We start from the raw sequence: 16,122 nt of genomic DNA, 5'->3' as shown, positions 1-16,122 counted from the left end.
CACTCCCCTCCCCCCCCTTCACTACCCCTCCCCCCCCCTTCACTCCCCTCCCCCCCCCCTTCACTCCCCTCCCCCCCCTTCACTCCCCTAGTGGTGTAGTCTCTCACACACCCCCTCCTTCCCTCCCCTCGAGGTGTAGTCTCTCCCCCCCACTCGTGATGTGCGCTCCCTCTCACTCTTGCCCGCCTCCTCCTCTATAATTGGCTGCTGATTGTCACATGACGTCACTTTGCGGTGTTTTCTGGGAAATGTAGTCCTGTTCATCTTTCAAAAGTATAGTAGTTCCATATAGATTAACTACAGTTCCCAGAATCCTGTGTGTTGAAATATATGACAACAGAAGATATCAGCCAATCAGTGCAGAGCTTCGGCAAGCACACTTCTTCCCCCCCCTCAAGGCTGCAGCAAGGTATGGTTACTTTACTATTAACATTAAACAGCAGATACATTATTAAAATACCCCCCCCCCCTCCCACACCAACCAGATATTGTTATACACATATATATATATATATAAAAAATTAAAAAAAACATAATACTGAGTTAAGTTATGGTGAGTAAAAAAAGTGACAAAAACCCTCCACAGGAAAGCAAATATGCAAGACATGCAGATGAGCATACAGTTATATTTGCATATATATATATATATATATATAATATATATATATATATATATATATATATATACACATATATATATATATATACACATATATATATATATATACACATATATATATATATAATATATATATATATATATATATATATATATATACACACACACACACACACACCACACATATAACAAAAAGGGTGAATAAAAGGTAAATACAGACTACTAATATTAGTAGCCTATATATATATTTGCAAATCCAGTATAACCAGACTCACACTGATGAGACCCATAAGGTCGAGACGGCTGTCTGTGAGTAGGGTTACTGCCTATGCATCTTACCCAGGCTGTGCTCAAAGCTGTGATCATGCAGCAAGCAAAAGCTTATAGGGGTCCATGTCAAAATGGATTTGAAGCAAAACTTGGCACTGTGTGCTCATTTGCATGTAATTTCCCAGAAAGACAGGTCTGCAACCCTGCCTAACACATGCAAATGAGCACACAGTAATATTTCCATTTGCTATCTATCTATCTATCTATCTATCTATCTATCTATCTATCTATCAGACAGAATAAATGAGTTCTTCAGTATTAGGTGAAACCTTTTTTATTTGACTAACAATTTATGTCATAGGACAAGCTTTCGAGAGTTTTCCTCTCTTCGTCAGGTCACAGGGTAAACTCTCGAAAGCTTGTCCTATGACAAGTTGCACTATCGCAAGTGGACTAACACGGCTATTATATTATATACACACACACACACACACACACACACACACACATATGCACAGGTGTATACAAAATATATACTGTGCATGCATGTGTATATAACGAAATATATGTGTGTATATACATATATACACACACATATATGTACAGGGCTCGACAAATTGGAAAAAAGGAACCTCTCTCCCCTCCACCCCCCCCCCCCGAAAATGATCTAATTATAACCCCCCTCACTTTACCCACTGTCGAGTGTTACCGGTGGCGGGATGCTGCGGCGTCTCCCGTGATTTTCCTGCATCTCTCTGTCCTACTTCAGTGTCTCCCCCTGACGTCACGTAGGGTCTCGTTGTCATTTTACGCCGCATGGCCATTTTCAAAGGAGGTGCAGGGGGAGACCCTGAAGTTGGACAGAGAGATGCAGGAAAATGCCGGGAGATGCCCCAGCATCCCGCCACCGGTAACACTCGACAGCGGGTAAAATGCACTCACCCCAAGTGAGGGGGCGGGTGCATTTGTCAAGCACTGTATGTGTATATGTGTGTATATGTATTATCAACTAGCTGATATACCCAGCGTTGCCCGGGATGTAATGTTCTCGCTCCCAATTCCTTTCCCCCCTCTTCACAGCTGTTCAGAGCTGCGCCCCCTCAGATCCCCACCCCATTCAATGCTTTGTTTCCTACCCCCCCCCCCCCTGTTCACAGCTCTGTCGCCCCCCCCCCCCCTGTTCACAGCTCCGTGCCCCCCCCCTGTGTTTGGCAGCTGAGCTGACTGAGGGGGGAAGTGTGTGTGTCAGTCAGTCAGTCAGTGAGTGAGTGTCTGTCAGTCAGTGAGTGTCTGTCAGTCAGTGAGTGTCAGTCAGTGAGTGAGTGTCAGTGAGTGTGTCAGTCAGTGAGTGTGTGTCAGTCAGTGAGTGTGTGTCAGTCAGTAAGTGTGTGTGGGTCAGTGAGTGTGTGTGGGTCAGTGAGTGTGTGTGGGTCAGTGAGTGTGTGTGGGTCAGTGAGTGTGTGTCAGTCAGTGAGTGTGTGTCAGTCAGTCAGTGAGTGTGTGTCAGTCAGTCAGTGAGTGTGTGTCAGTCAGTGAGTGTGTGTCAGTCAGTGAGTGTGTCAGTCAGTGAGTGTGTGTCAGTCAGTGAGTGTGTGTCAGTCAGTGAGTGTGTGTCAGTCAGTCAGTGAGTGTGTGTCAGTCAGTCAGTGAGTGTGTGTCAGTCAGTCAGTGAGTGTGTGTCAGTCAGTCAGTGAGTGTGTGTCAGTCAGTGAGTGTCAGTCAGTGAGTGTGTGTCAGTCAGTCAGTGAGTGTGTGTCAGTCAGTCAGTGTGTGTCAGTCAGTCAGTGAGTGTCAGTCAGTCAGTGAGTGTGTGTCAGTCAGTCAGTGAGTGTGTGTCAGTCAGTCAGTGAGTGTGTGTCAGTCAGTGAGTGTGTGTCAGTCAGTCAGTGAGTGTGTGTCAGTCAGTGAGTGTGTGTCAGTCAGTCAGTGAGTGTGGGTCAGTCAGTCAGTGAGTGTGTGTCAGTCAGTCAGTGAGTGTGTGTCAGTCAGTGTGTGTGTGTCAGTCAGTGTGTGTCAGTCAGTGTGTGTCAGTGAGTGTGTGTGGGTCAGTCAGTGAGTGTGGGTCAGTCAGTGAGGGTCAGTGAGTGTGGGTCAGTCAGTGAGTGTGGGTCAGTCAGTGAGTGTGTGTCAGTCAGTCAGTGAGTGTGTGTCAGTCAGTGAGTGTGGGTCAGTCAGTGAGTGTGTGTGTGTCAGTCAGTCAGTGAGTGTGTGTCAGTCAGTGAGTGTGGCTCAGTCAGTGAGTGTGGCTCAGTCAGTGAGTGTGTGTCAGTCAGTGAGTGTCAGTCAGTGAGTGTGTGTGTCAGTCAGTGAGTGTGTGTGTCAGTCAGTGAGTGTGTGTGTCAGTCAGTGAGTGTGTCAGTCAGTGAGTGTGTGTGTCAGTCAGTCAGTGAGTGTGTGTGTCAGTCAGTCAGTGAGTGTGTGTGTCAGTCAGTCAGTGAGTGTGTGTGTCAGTCAGTCAGTGAGTGTGTGTGTCAGTCAGTCAGTGAGTCTGTGTGTCAGTCAGTGAGTGTGTGTGTCAGTCAGTCAGTGAGTGTGTGAGTCAGTCAGTGAGTGGGTGTGTCAGTCAGTCAGTGAGTGGGTGTGTCAGTCAGCCAGTGAGTGGGTGTGTCAGTCAGTGAGTGTGTGTCAGTCAGTCAGTGAGTGTGTCAGTCAGTCAGTCAGTGTGTGTGTCAGTCAGTGTGTGTGTCAGTCAGTGAGTGGGTGTGTCAGTCAGTCAGTGAGTGGGTGTGTCAGTCAGCCAGTGAGTGGGTGTGTCAGTCAGTCAGTGAGTGGGTGTGTCAGTCAGTCAGTGAGTGGGTGTGTCAGTCAGTCAGTGAGTGGGTGTGTCAGTCAGCCAGTGAGTGGGTGTGTCAGTCAGTCAGTGAGTGGGTGTGTCAGTCAGTCAGTGAGTGGGTGTGTCAGTCAGTCAGTGAGTGGGTGTGTGTCAGTCAGTGTGTGTGTCAGTCAGTCAGTGTGTGTGTCAGTCAGTCAGTGAGTGTGTGTCAGTCAGTCAGTGAGTGTGTGTCAGTCAGTCAGTGAGTGTGTGTCAGTCAGTGAGTGTGTGTCAGTCAGTCAGTGAGTGTGTGTCAGTCAGTCAGTGTGTGTCAGTCAGTCAGAGTGTGTGTCAGTCAGTCAGAGTGTGTGTCAGTCAGTCAGTGTGTGTGTCAGTCAGTCAGTCAGAGTGTGTGTCTTTCAGTCAGTCAGTGTGTGTCTTTCAGTCAGTCAGAGTGTGTGTCTTTCAGTCAGTCAGAGTGTGTGTCTTTCAGTCAGTCAGAGTGTGTGTCTTTCAGTCAGTCAGAGTGTGTGTCTTTCAGTCAGTCAGAGTGTGTGTCAGTCAGAGTGTGTGTCAGTCAGTCAGTGTGTGTGTCAGTCAGTCAGTGTGTGTGTCAGTCAGTGTGTGTGTCAGTCAGTGTGTGTGTCAGTCAGTCAGTGTGTGTGTCAGTCAGTCAGTGTGTGTGTCAGTCAGTCAGTGTGTGTGTCAGTCAGTCAGTGTGTGTGTCAGTCAGTCAGTGTGTGTGTCAGTCAGTCAGTGTGTGTGTCAGTCAGTCAGTGTGTGTCAGTCAGTCAGTCAGAGTGTGTGTCAGTCAGTCAGAGTGTGTGTCTTTCAGTCGGTCAGAGTGTGTGTCTTTCAGTCGGTCAGAGTGTGTGTCTTTCAGTCGGTCAGAGTGTGTGTCTTTCAGTCGGTCAGAGTGTGTGTCTTTCAGTCGGTCAGAGTGTGTGTCTTTCAGTCGGTCAGAGTGTGTGTCTTTCAGTCGGTCAGAGTGTGTGTCTTTCAGTCAGAGTGTGTGTCTTTCAGTCAGAGTGTGTGTCTTTCAGTCAGAGTGTGTGTCTTTCAGTCAGAGTGTGTGTCTTTCAGTCAGAGTGTGTGTCTTTCAGTCAGAGTGTGTGTCTTTCAGTCAGAGTGTGTGTCTTTCAGTCAGTCAGTGTGTCTTTCAGTCAGTCAGTGTGTGTCTTTCAGTCAGTCAGAGTGTGTGTCTTTCAGTCAGTCAGAGTGTGTGTCTTTCAGTCAGTCAGAGTGTGTGTCTTTCAGTCAGAGTGTGTGTCTTTCAGTCAGAGTGTGTGTCTTTCAGTCAGAGTGTGTGTCTTTCAGTCAGAGTGTGTGTCTTTCAGTCAGTGTGTGTCTTTCAGTCAGTCAGAGTGTGTGTCTTTCAGTCAGTCAGAGTGTGTGTCTTTCAGTCAGCCAGAGTGTGTGTCTTTCAGTCAGTCAGAGTGTGTGTCTTTCAGTCAGTCAGAGTGTGTGTCTTTCAGTCAGTCAGAGTGTGTGTCTTTCAGTCAGTCAGAGTGTGTGTCTTTCAGTCAGTCAGAGTGTGTGTCTTTCAGTCAGTCAGAGTGTGTGTCTTTCAGTCAGTCAGAGTGTGTGTCTTTCAGTCAGTCGGAGGGTGTGTCTTTCAGTCAGTCGGAGGGTGTGTCTTTCAGTCAGTCGGAGGGTGTGTCTTTCAGTCAGTCGGAGTGTGTGTCTTTCAGTCAGTCGGAGTGTGTGTCTTTCAGTCAGTCGGAGTGTGTGTCTATCAGTCAGTCGGAGTGTGTGTCTATCAGTCAGTCGGAGTGTGTGTCTATCAGTCAGTCGGAGTGTGTGTCTATCAGTCAGTCGGAGTGTGTGTCTATCAGTCAGTCGGAGTGTGTGTCTATCAGTCAGTCGGAGTGTGTGTCTATCAGTCAGTCGGAGTGTGTGTCTATCAGTCAGTCGGAGTGTGTGTCTATCAGTCAGTCGGAGTGTGTGTCTATCAGTCAGTCGGAGTGTGTGTCTATCAGTCAGTCAGGGTGTGTGTCTATCAGTCAGTCAGAGTGTGTGTCTATCAGTCAGTCAGAGTGTGTGTCTATCAGTCAGTCAGAGTGTGTGTCTATCAGTCAGTCAGAGTGTGTGTCTATCAGTCAGTCAGAGTGTGTGTCTTTCAGTCAGTCAGAGTGTGTGTCTTTCAGTCAGTCAGAGTGTGTGTCTTTCAGTCAGTCAGAGTGTGTGTCTTTCAGTCAGTCAGAGTGTGTGTCTTTCAGTCAGAGTGTGTGTCTTTCAGTCAGAGTGTGTGTCTTTCAGTCAGTCAGAGTGTGTGTCTTTCAGTCAGTCAGAGTGTGTGTCTTTCAGTCAGTCAGAGTGTGTGTCTTTCAGTCAGTCAGAGTGTGTGTCTTTCAGTCAGTCAGAGTGTGTGTCTTTCAGTCAGTCAGAGTGTGTGTCTTTCAGTCAGTCAGAGTGTGTGTCTTTCAGTCAGTCAGAGTGTGTGTCTTTCAGTCAGTCAGAGTGTGTGTCTTTCAGTCAGTCAGAGTGTGTGTCTTTCAGTCAGTCAGAGTGTGTGTCTTTCAGTCAGTCAGAGTGTGTGTCTTTCAGTCAGTCAGAGTGTGTGTCTTTCAGTCAGTCAGAGTGTGTGTCTTTCAGTCAGTCAGAGTGTGTGTCTTTCAGTCAGTCAGAGTGTGTGTCTATCAGTCAGTCAGAGTGTGTGTCTATCAGTCAGTCAGAGTGTGTGTCTTTCAGTCAGTCAGAGTGTGTGTCTATCAGTCAGTCAGAGTGTGTGTCTATCAGTCAGTCAGAGTGTGTGTCTATCAGTCAGTCAGAGTGTGTGTCTTTCAGTCAGTCAGAGTGTGTGTCTTTCAGTCAGTCAGAGTGTGTGTCTTTCAGTCAGTCAGAGTGTGTGTCTTTCAGTCAGTCAGAGTGTGTGTCTTTCAGTCAGTCAGAGTGTGTGTCTTTCAGTCAGTCAGAGTGTGTGTCTTTCAGTCAGTCAGAGTGTGTGTCTTTCAGTCAGCCAGAGTGTGTGTCTTTCAGTCAGCCAGAGTGTGTGTCTTTCAGTCAGCCAGTGTGTGTTCAGAGTGTGTGTCTTTCAGTCAAGAGTGTGTGTCTTTCAGTCAGTCAGAGTGTGTGTCTTTCAGTCAGTCAGAGTGTGTGTCTTTCAGTCAGTCAGAGTGTGTGTCTTTCAGTCAGTCAGAGTGTGTGTCTTTCAGTCAGTCAGTGTGTGTCTTTCAGTCAGTCAGAGTGTGTGTCTATCAGTCAGTCAGAGTGTGTGTCTATCAGTCAGTCAGAGTGTGTGTCTATCAGTCAGTCAGAGTGTGTGTCTATCAGTCAGTCAGAGTGTGTGTCTATCAGTCAGTCAGAGTGTGTGTCTTTCAGTCAGTCAGAGTGTGTGTCTTTCAGTCAGTCAGAGTGTGTGTCTTTCAGTCAGTCAGAGTGTGTGTCTTTCAGTCAGTCAGAGTGTGTGTCTTTCAGTCAGTCAGAGTGTGTGTCTTTCAGTCAGTCAGAGTGTGTGTCTTTCAGTCAGTCAGAGTGTGTGTCTTTCAGTCAGTCAGAGTGTGTGTCTTTCAGTCAGCCAGAGTGTGTGTCTTTCAGTCAGCCAGAGTGTGTGTCTTTCAGTCAGCCAGTGTGTGTCTTTCAGTCAGTCAGAGTGTGTGTCTTTCAGTCAGTCAGAGTGTGTGTCTTTCAGTCAGTCAGAGTGTGTGTCTTTCAGTCAGTCAGTGTGTGTCTTTCAGTCAGTCAGAGTGTGTGTCTTTCAGTCAGTCAGAGTGTGTGTCTTTCAGTCAGTCAGAGTGTGTGTCTTTCAGTCAGTCAGAGTGTGTGTCTTTCAGTCAGTCAGAGTGTGTGTCTTTCAGTCAGTCAGAGTGTGTGTCTTTCAGTCAGTCAGAGTGTGTCTTTCAGTCAGTCAGAGTGTGTGTCAGTCAGTCAGTCAGAGTGTGTGTCAGTCAGTATGTATTTATGTGAGGGCTTCTCCCCCTCTCTCCTGACTCTTCCCCCCCCTCTCTCCTGACTCTTCCCCCCCTCTTTCCTGACTCTTCCCCCCCTCTCTCCTGACTCGCTCTCCCCCCCCCCTCTCTCCTGACTCGCTCTCCCCCCCCCCTCTTTCCTGACACCCTCCCCCCCCCCCTGCTGACTGGCGGTGGCGCGCTAGTGTCGGCGGCAAGTGGATAGGTGAGGCGCTGTTGAGAGAGGGGTGGTGGTGGGCTCAGAGGCGGCTGCAGTGGTGTTGTCCTTCCCCCTCCCCCCCGCATCTGTGTCGGCGGCGGGTGGGGAGGAGGTGAGGCGCTGTGTCGGCGGTGTTTCTCCCCCCCCTCCCTGCGGAGCTTTGTCGGCGGAGGGTGGGGAGTTGAGGCGCTGCTGAGAGACGGTGTGGTGGGGCAGAGGCGGCTGTCGTCGGCGGCGGTTCCCCCCCCCCCACCCCGCGCTGAGCTGTGTCGGCAGCGGGTGGGGAGGAGGTGAGGCGCTGCTGAGAGAGGGTGGTAAGTGGTGGGGCAGAGGCGGTCGGCGGAAGTGGTGTTGTCCTTCCCCCCCGCGAGGAACTGTGTCAGCGGCGGGTGGGGAGGCGGTGGGGGGTAGGGTGTGTGTGTGTGTGTGTGTGTCTGCTCATGGTGTGCGGTGATGGTCAGAGGTGCACACGGTCACGGTGTGAGGAGGATGTGAGTGTGAGTGTGCGTGTGTGTCTCTTCTCCCTGCCTGGCTCCTCCCTGCCTGGCCCGCAGGCCAATGAGCTGTCCAGCAGAAATACACACACAAACATTATTTCAGTCTTATAGATATAGATAATCGTGTATCCAAAATTATAAACATACAGAAACACACAAAAAAGGATGTGATTCTCTATCAATACGTGCAATATATATTGCAGCTGAAAGTCCATAGAAAAGTCCAATATTTTAGAAGATGAGTCCAAATGTAGATATGGCTGCTTCTTATTGGATAAACACTGTGTGTCTCTATATATACATACATATACAGCATATGGAAATATTATATACATACATATACATACATATACAGCAAATGGAAATATTACTGTTTGCTCATTTGCATGTCTTAGGTCTGCAGCCCCGCCTTTCACCATTATCACCTAGCATACAGTGCTTCCACTGGAAAATGACATGCAAATGAGCACACAGTGCCACCTTTAGCTTCAAATCCATTTTGACATGGATCCCTATAAGCTTATGCTTGCTGCATTGCACAGCTTTTCATTTCCACACATACATGGTACTAGGGGGTTTTAAATTACCACTACTGATTCATTTATCAACTCAGAACCATTTTTTTTTTCCAATCTCACAGTTATACTTTCTTATTAGATTAAAGGAATTTATTAAGTTTAATTGAGTAAATTCTCCTGCTATGTTTCATCTGTCTAACTTTGTAAAAGGTTATCCAAAAATCTGTGTCTTTATATCGTAAACTTTTTAGCAATTCTTATGCACAGAACCAATCCTTTTGTAAGGCACTTTTACCACTGCAGAGGGCCACAGACAATCAGGGCACACAATCCCTCACAGCTGTCCCTCCCACTTTAGGGTTCCCCAAACAGGAGAGACACTCTTTAATTGGTTTCCTTTTCTTTCACTGCAGGTGACACATACATCCCTCTCTCCCTATTTGCAGTATGATATAGTTGTGAAGGACACGTACAATATAGATCGCTAACTGCAGAGGTCTCCACGTGCTCTAACGCTTCCACAACGAACAGAGCCCGTTCTTGGAGCATCTGACTAACTCATTGGTGATGAACCAGGAGAAGAAGCTGATGACTGAGAGGATCTTGAATCACACCCTGGAGATCATCTACCTGCTGACTGGAGAGGTGAGGGCTCCAGGGGATGTGAAAATGACACCATCTTATCTCATTAACAGGGTCCTGCAGAGCATTACTATGGGGAGATACTTGAGATGCAATGTAAAAGGACAGATGTTATTAGACTAAGTAAGAGCACAGGAGCAGGGAAGATGTTTGGTCACATGGAGAGCCCGGGTCACATAAGGACATGATTGGGCAGCGGGAGAGCACAGTGAGAGAGGGTCAGAGAAGGATGTACTTTGGCAGAGGGGATGGACCCACTGATTGGATGTACTTTGGCCAGGAAGAAACATGTTTGTGCAGAGGAAGATCTTTGACCCACTATGTATATTATACATATATTATAAAATTGCTGTATTGTGTCTGTGCTACATGAATCTGTAATATCCACAGAATGTAGCAGTAATAACACATTATAGTAAGGGAATATTTGGGAAACTGATCATAACATGGGTCTCATTTGAAATAATTGATTAAAAAATCATATCTTATCAACAAAGACTCTTAATTTTAGAGTCAGATTTGCGTCCACTAAAAATAATTCTACAAGGAATAAATTGGGATGTTGTTGCATGAAAGAAACATGGAAGATAAATTGGACAATCTTTCAAACATTTAAGATGAGTACTCTTAACAGTGTATATACCTTTTGCGTGGTAAATATAAAAGAAACAAATCCAAACCAATGGGTCTCAATAAACAGACAGAGGAAAAAATAGAAAGGGAGAGGCAGGCCTTTGGATTGTTAGTCAGAAGGGACAGAGGCATCATATCAGAATTATAGAGACTGTAAGGCCGAGTCCATGCTGCCTGCTGGCTCGCTGAGGCGCAGGGAAAGCGGGTGCTTCCCCTGGCCTTGCGGTTGCTTACCGCACGCGCCGTCAGCGGGCCTTCAGGGGGCGGGCCGGGGGCGGGCGCGTCACTGGCCGGGGGCGGGTCAGTGACGTCACGGAGCTGGTTCGCCCTCATTGGGCAAACCGCTCACGTGACCGGCCTGTCTCGCCGGCAAGCGGGGGAATTTTAAATTCCCCTAAGACCTGTGCTTCCGCAAGCGCGCGGAAGCGCAGGTGAGCCCCTACTAAAGCCGCTCTAATTGCGGCTGTAGGGGCTCAGTGCTGAGCGGGGGCGCGCCTCAGCACGCTTCCGCCAGCAAGCAGTAAACATGGCCGAGGCCTAAGACAAGTTGTGAAAAGGCTAAGCAGGTTATCAACATTGTAAAATGCAAAAGGACTGCAATGGAAAGACCCTAAGAAATGTTCTTCAAGTACAGTAATGCCAAAAAGATAAGAAAAGAGGCTACAGGACCCATTCAGTGAAAGATGTTCCGGCAAAGTATTGAGTATAAGGATAAGGCAGAGGTATTAAATACATTATTTACCTCTGTATATACAATGGAGATGACTCCATTGCAAAAATATTACAACAAGGGAGCAACCACAACATTACATTCCATGGTCGCCACAGGCAGTGCACAGGCGGCTTGGTAACAGTGTGGTTAATAAGGCACCTGGCCCCGGTGGCATGCACCCACGGGTTCTTAAGGTGCTAAGTTCAGTAATAGCCAGACCTTTTATAGTTAATATTCAAGGACTTTATTTCCACAGGCTCAGTACCATAAGATTGGTGCCTATATTTGAAAAAAAGGGAGATATGTCACAACCAGGGAATTGTAGACATTAATAATGGGAAATCTACTTGACGTTTTATTAAGTGATAATTTTGTTATCCATTAGGTATTTCTAAATACTATTAGTAAAAGTCGGCATGCATTTATGATTGATTTGGTTATTCCAGGCTATCCTTATTAGTATCTTTTAGGAGGTAAGTAGGAATTTAGACCAGGGTAATGCAGTGAATGTGGACTACTTAGATTTTGCAAAGGCTTGTGATACACGAGGTTAGTGTACAAAATAAAGGAAATGTAAAACTGGTTGAAGGACATGCAGCAGAAATGTGGCATAAATTGATGATTTTCGCCAAAGTTGCAAGTAGAGTACCTCAATGTGCAGTACGGGGGCATTGCCTTTTAACTTGTTTATTAATCACCCCGATGTTGGCATAGAGAGCCAAATCTCTATATTCGCTGCTGATACTAAATTAAAGTACTGTAGTAACATCAGGACAGAAAGTAACTTCTCTACAGAAGGACTTGATAGACTGGAAGCTTGGCAAGTAAATGGCAGATACTGTTTTAATACAGAAAAATATTAAGTTATACATTTGGGAAGCAAGAATACATAGAAAATAAATGGGGGGAAATTAGGGCAATCCTTGGCGGACAATGATTTAGGAGTGCTTGTAGAGAACAGGTTTAGGAAAAGTGCTCAATGTCAGGCAGTAGCTGCAGAGGGTGGTAGGATATAATGCATAATACTGGGTATGAATTGAAGTGAAGACTGCATACTTTTGACACTTCAATTGGAAAAAAAAACGCAGTTAAAGTGTACTTAAGGTTTGTAAGCAAACCCTTCAAATGTCCGGAAATTTCGGAGTTTAGGTAACAAGCAACCTTTACTCTTTCCCCCCCCCCCAATTCTTTGATGTCATCATACATAATGACATGATCCCATGACATCAGAGAATGTGGAATGCAGCCCCAAGGAACCAGGCTTCTCCAATCCATTTTTCCCCCATCCTACTGTCCACTTCTTCCCCACCTCTCCAAGCATCACACCTCGGTGATCCCTGTCTCCTCCCGCTCCCCAGAAACATGAGGCCTCTCCAATTCTTTTCTCCCTCTTGCCCACCCAAGTAATATGGCTTCTCTGATCCCCTTTTTCATCTCACCCCACAAGCATTACATTTCTCGGGTGCCTTTCTCCGCCCACCAACCAGAAGCCTGAGGCTTGTCCAATCCCGTTCTCTTCCTTACATCAGGCTTCTCTGGTGTCTTTTTTTCATTCCACCCCTGCAGATGCATCAGGCTTCTGTGATCCCTCTGTTCCCCTTCCTCCCTAAGTATCAGGTTCCTACGGACCCTTTATCCCTCCACTCCCCACCAGTATCAGTCCTCTCTGATCCCTTTCTCTAACCATCCTCCCCATCCCACAAGTCTCAGGCGTCTCAATACCCCCCCCCCTCCGCCCACACTGCTCCTTCCCCCCTCTGCCCACACTGCTCCCCCCCTCCGCCCACACTGCTCCCCCCTCCGCCCACACTGCTCCCGCCCTCCGCCCACACTGCTCTCCCCCCCTCCGCCCACACTGCTCCCCCCCTCCACCCACCCTGCTCCCCCCCTCCACCCACCCTGCTCCCCCCCCTGCCCACACTGCTCCCCCCCCTCCGCCCACACTGCTCCCCCCCCCCTCTGCCCACACTGCTCCCCCCCCCCCTCCGCCCACACTGCTCCCCCCCCTCCGCCCACACTGCTCCCCCCCCCCTCCGCCCACACTGCTCCCCCCCCCTCTGCCCACACTGCTCCCCCCCCCTCCGCCCACACTGCTCCCCCCCCCCTCTGCCCACACTGCTCCCCCCCCTCCGCCCACACCGCTCCCCCCCTCCGCCCACACTGCTCTCCCCCCCTCCGCCCACACTGCTCTCCCCCCCTCTGCCCACACTGCTCCCCCATGCTTGGTTATGATGATCGCTTTGGAAGAATCAACAGTTTATTCAGTGCTGGTTGGAGTGGAAACTGTCCACGGTGCTATAGTAGTAGCCTTGAGTGTGCTATATTCTCCCCCCTCCCCCCTCACACTCTTCAAATCCTCCTCTCCCCCCTCACACTATTCATATCCTCCTCTCCCCCCTCACACTCTTCATATCCTCCTCTCCCCCCTCACACTTTTCATATCCTCCTCTCCCCCTCACACTCTTCATATCCTCCTCTCCCCCCTCACACTTTTCATATCCTCCTCTCCCCCTCACACTCTTCATATCCTCCTCTCCACCCTCACACTATTCATATCCTCCTCTCCCCCCTCACACTTTTCATATCCTCCTCTCCCCCTCACATTCTTCATATCCTCCTCTCCTCCCTCACACTATTCATATCATCCTCTCCCCCCTCACACTATTCATATCCTCCTCTCCCCCCTCACACTCTTCATATCCTCCTCTCCTCCCTCACACTATTCATATCCTCCTCTCCCCCTCACTCTTCATATCCTCCTCTCCCCCCTCACACTTTTCATATCCTCCTCTCCCCCTCACACTTTTCATATCCTCCTCTCCCCCTCACATTCTTCATATCCTCCTCTCCCCCTCACACTATTCATATCCTCCTCTCCCACTCACTCTTCATATTCTCCTCTCTCCCCTCACACTCTTCATATTCTCCTCTCTCCCTCTTCATATCCTCCTCTCCCCCTCACGCTCTTTGTATCCTCCTCTCCCCCTCACGCTCTTTGTATCCTCCTCTCCCCCCTCACGCTCTTTGTATCCTCCTCTCCCCCCTCACGCTCTTTGTATCCTCCTCTCCCCCCTCACGCTCTTTGTATCCTCGTCTCCCTCCTCACGCTTTGTATCCTCCTCTCCCCCCTCACGCTCTTTGTATCCTCCTCTCCCCCCTCACGCTCTTTGTATCCTCCTCTCCCCCCTCACGCTCTTTGTATCCTCCTCTCCCCCCTCACGCTCTCGTATCCTCCTCCCCCCTCACACTCGGTGTGGGGGAGGGGCCTGTGCTGGCATGGGGGGAGGGGCCTGCGCTGGTGTGGGGGGAGGGGCCTGCGCTGGTGTGGGGGGAGGGGCCTGCGCTGGTGTGGGGGGGAGGGGCCTGTGCTGGTGTGGGGGGAGGGGCCTGCGCTGGTGTGGGGGTGGGGGCCTGTGCTGGTGTGGGGGGAGGGGCCTGTGCTGGTGTGGGGGGAGGGGCCTGTGCTGGTGTGGGGGGGCCTGTGCTGGTGTGGGGGACACGCCTGTGCTGGTGTGGGGGAGGGGCCTGTGCTGCTTCTTCCATGCTGCTTCTGCACTTGACTGCAGCAAGATCCCATACAAAGGCTCACCGGGCACTCCTATTATCCCGGGAAGACTCACGGGAGTTCCTGCTGCAGTCACGTGGGGGAGTAGCCTGGAAGAGTCCGCACAGGCCCCTCCCCTTACACCAAATCTCTCATCATGTCCCCATACCATCAATCCTAGTCTGTGGGATGGACAGAAGGATCCGGGGGCCCCGCGAGCCGTATGTTTGCAAGCGCTGACTTCGATTGTAAGCTCTCCGGGGCAGGGATTTCCTTTCCTATTGTCTGAAATAGTTTTTTTGCATTTATTGTATTATAATTCCCTGTACGGTATCTCTTTGTAAAGCGCTGAGTACAGCTGTGGCCGCTATTTAAATAAAGATATACATACGTTACAGCCATTATAGACAGAATTAGTTCATATTTCATTGGGATTTTTTGTTTGCCTTCGTCTGAATTAATATAATTATAGGATGCGTATCTTAGTCAACTAAATTTAATATAGGTTGAACTCGAACATGTCCTTTTTTTTAAACCTCATCTACTATGTAACTGTAATGTTGCGAGTCCTGCCATGATTACACATTATTTTGTATGTGACTTTCACAATCCCAGATCTTTGTGTTATACAGGCATACCCCGCTTTAAGGACACTCACTTTAAGTACACTCGCGAGTAAGTACATGTCGCCAATAGGCAAACAGCAGCTCACGCATGCGCCTGTCAGCACGTCCTGAACAGCAATACCGGCTCCCTACCTGTACTGAAGCTGTGAGCAAGCGGGGAGACTATAGAGTCTGTTACAAATGCATTATTTACATCAGTTATGCACGTATATGACGATTGAGGTACAGTACATGCATCAATAAGTGGAAAAAAGGTAGTGCTTCACTTTAAGTACATTTTCGCTTTACATACATGCTCCGGTCCCATTGCGTACGTTAATGCGGGGTATGCCTGTATACAGTAGACACAGGAGAGGCAGTGAGTTTGATGCACTCAGTGATACAATAGGCAGGATTGGTGGGGAGGCCACTGAATAGATTGCTTGAGTGTAGACCTATTAACACGATTTGTCCCTCTCACTGAGAAGCAACACATCTTCAGGAGAATGGGACTGAACTTTTGTCTCTTGCTCTGCACAGAGATATTTATTTCTGTATATCTCAATGTGTAGGATTATATTGTTGTGAAGAAGCACGGTGAGCATGTCACAGGCAGCAGCAGTCCCTGTGTCACCGAAGGATTGTGCAGGACCCAGAGACCCATCATGGAGCATCCAACTAACTCACGGTTACACGAGAGAAACAATGCCAAGATGCTGGAGACTGAGAAGATCCTGGAACACACCAACAGGATCATTCACCTACTGACTGGAGAGGTGAGGGCTGCTGAACAGCGTTACATTTTACCATCTTTATGTCTTCATTTAGTCTTTTCTTTAGCTAACTTTGTTCTATGTATCTGTATTTTCCTCTCACCCTTGCTCACCTGGCTTTCCATAAGTAAAAGATTCTTACAGGACCAGTTATGTCTGGATAATAAGTGGGGGGATTCTTTGTGTTACAGGTACCTATAAAGTGTGACGATGTTGCTGTGTATTTCTCCATGGAGGAGTGGGGTTATTTAGAAGAACACAAGGAGCTCTACAAGGATGTGATGGAGAATCACCTCATATCACTGGGTAAGAGGAGGCTTTCTCTCATTCTAGTAGCGATGTCTGTGCTGCGGGGATCTAGCAAAAAAGGATCTCAAGCTCAAGTTTCTCTGATATTAGCAATTTTAGGGGGGAAAGGGGTAATGTGAGGAACAAGAAATGGTACATTCC

The 16,122-nt window shown here is 48.4% G+C and overlaps 1 protein-coding gene across 1 annotated transcript in view; it reads left to right on the top strand.

Moving 5' to 3' along the window:
* Nucleotides 1–342: 342 nt before the first annotated feature.
* Nucleotides 343–16,122, top strand: part of LOC142462883 (uncharacterized) — a 69,850-nt gene continuing 54,070 nt past the window's right edge. Inside the window, exons 1-4 of the mRNA XM_075565097.1 lie at nt 343–409; nt 9,177–9,408; nt 15,472–15,675; nt 15,864–15,978. Of these exons, the coding sequence (XP_075421212.1) occupies nt 9,331–9,408; nt 15,472–15,675; nt 15,864–15,978 (397 nt within the window). The 5' untranslated portion in view covers nt 343–409; nt 9,177–9,330. The remainder of the gene's footprint in view (nt 410–9,176; nt 9,409–15,471; nt 15,676–15,863; nt 15,979–16,122) is intronic.

This window comes from Ascaphus truei, chromosome 11, assembly GCF_040206685.1.
Source record: "Ascaphus truei isolate aAscTru1 chromosome 11, aAscTru1.hap1, whole genome shotgun sequence".
Lineage (NCBI taxonomy): Eukaryota > Metazoa > Chordata > Amphibia > Anura > Ascaphidae > Ascaphus > Ascaphus truei.
The sequence above is the reverse complement of the archived record's forward strand: the minus strand, read 5'-3'. Positions and strand labels throughout refer to the sequence as shown.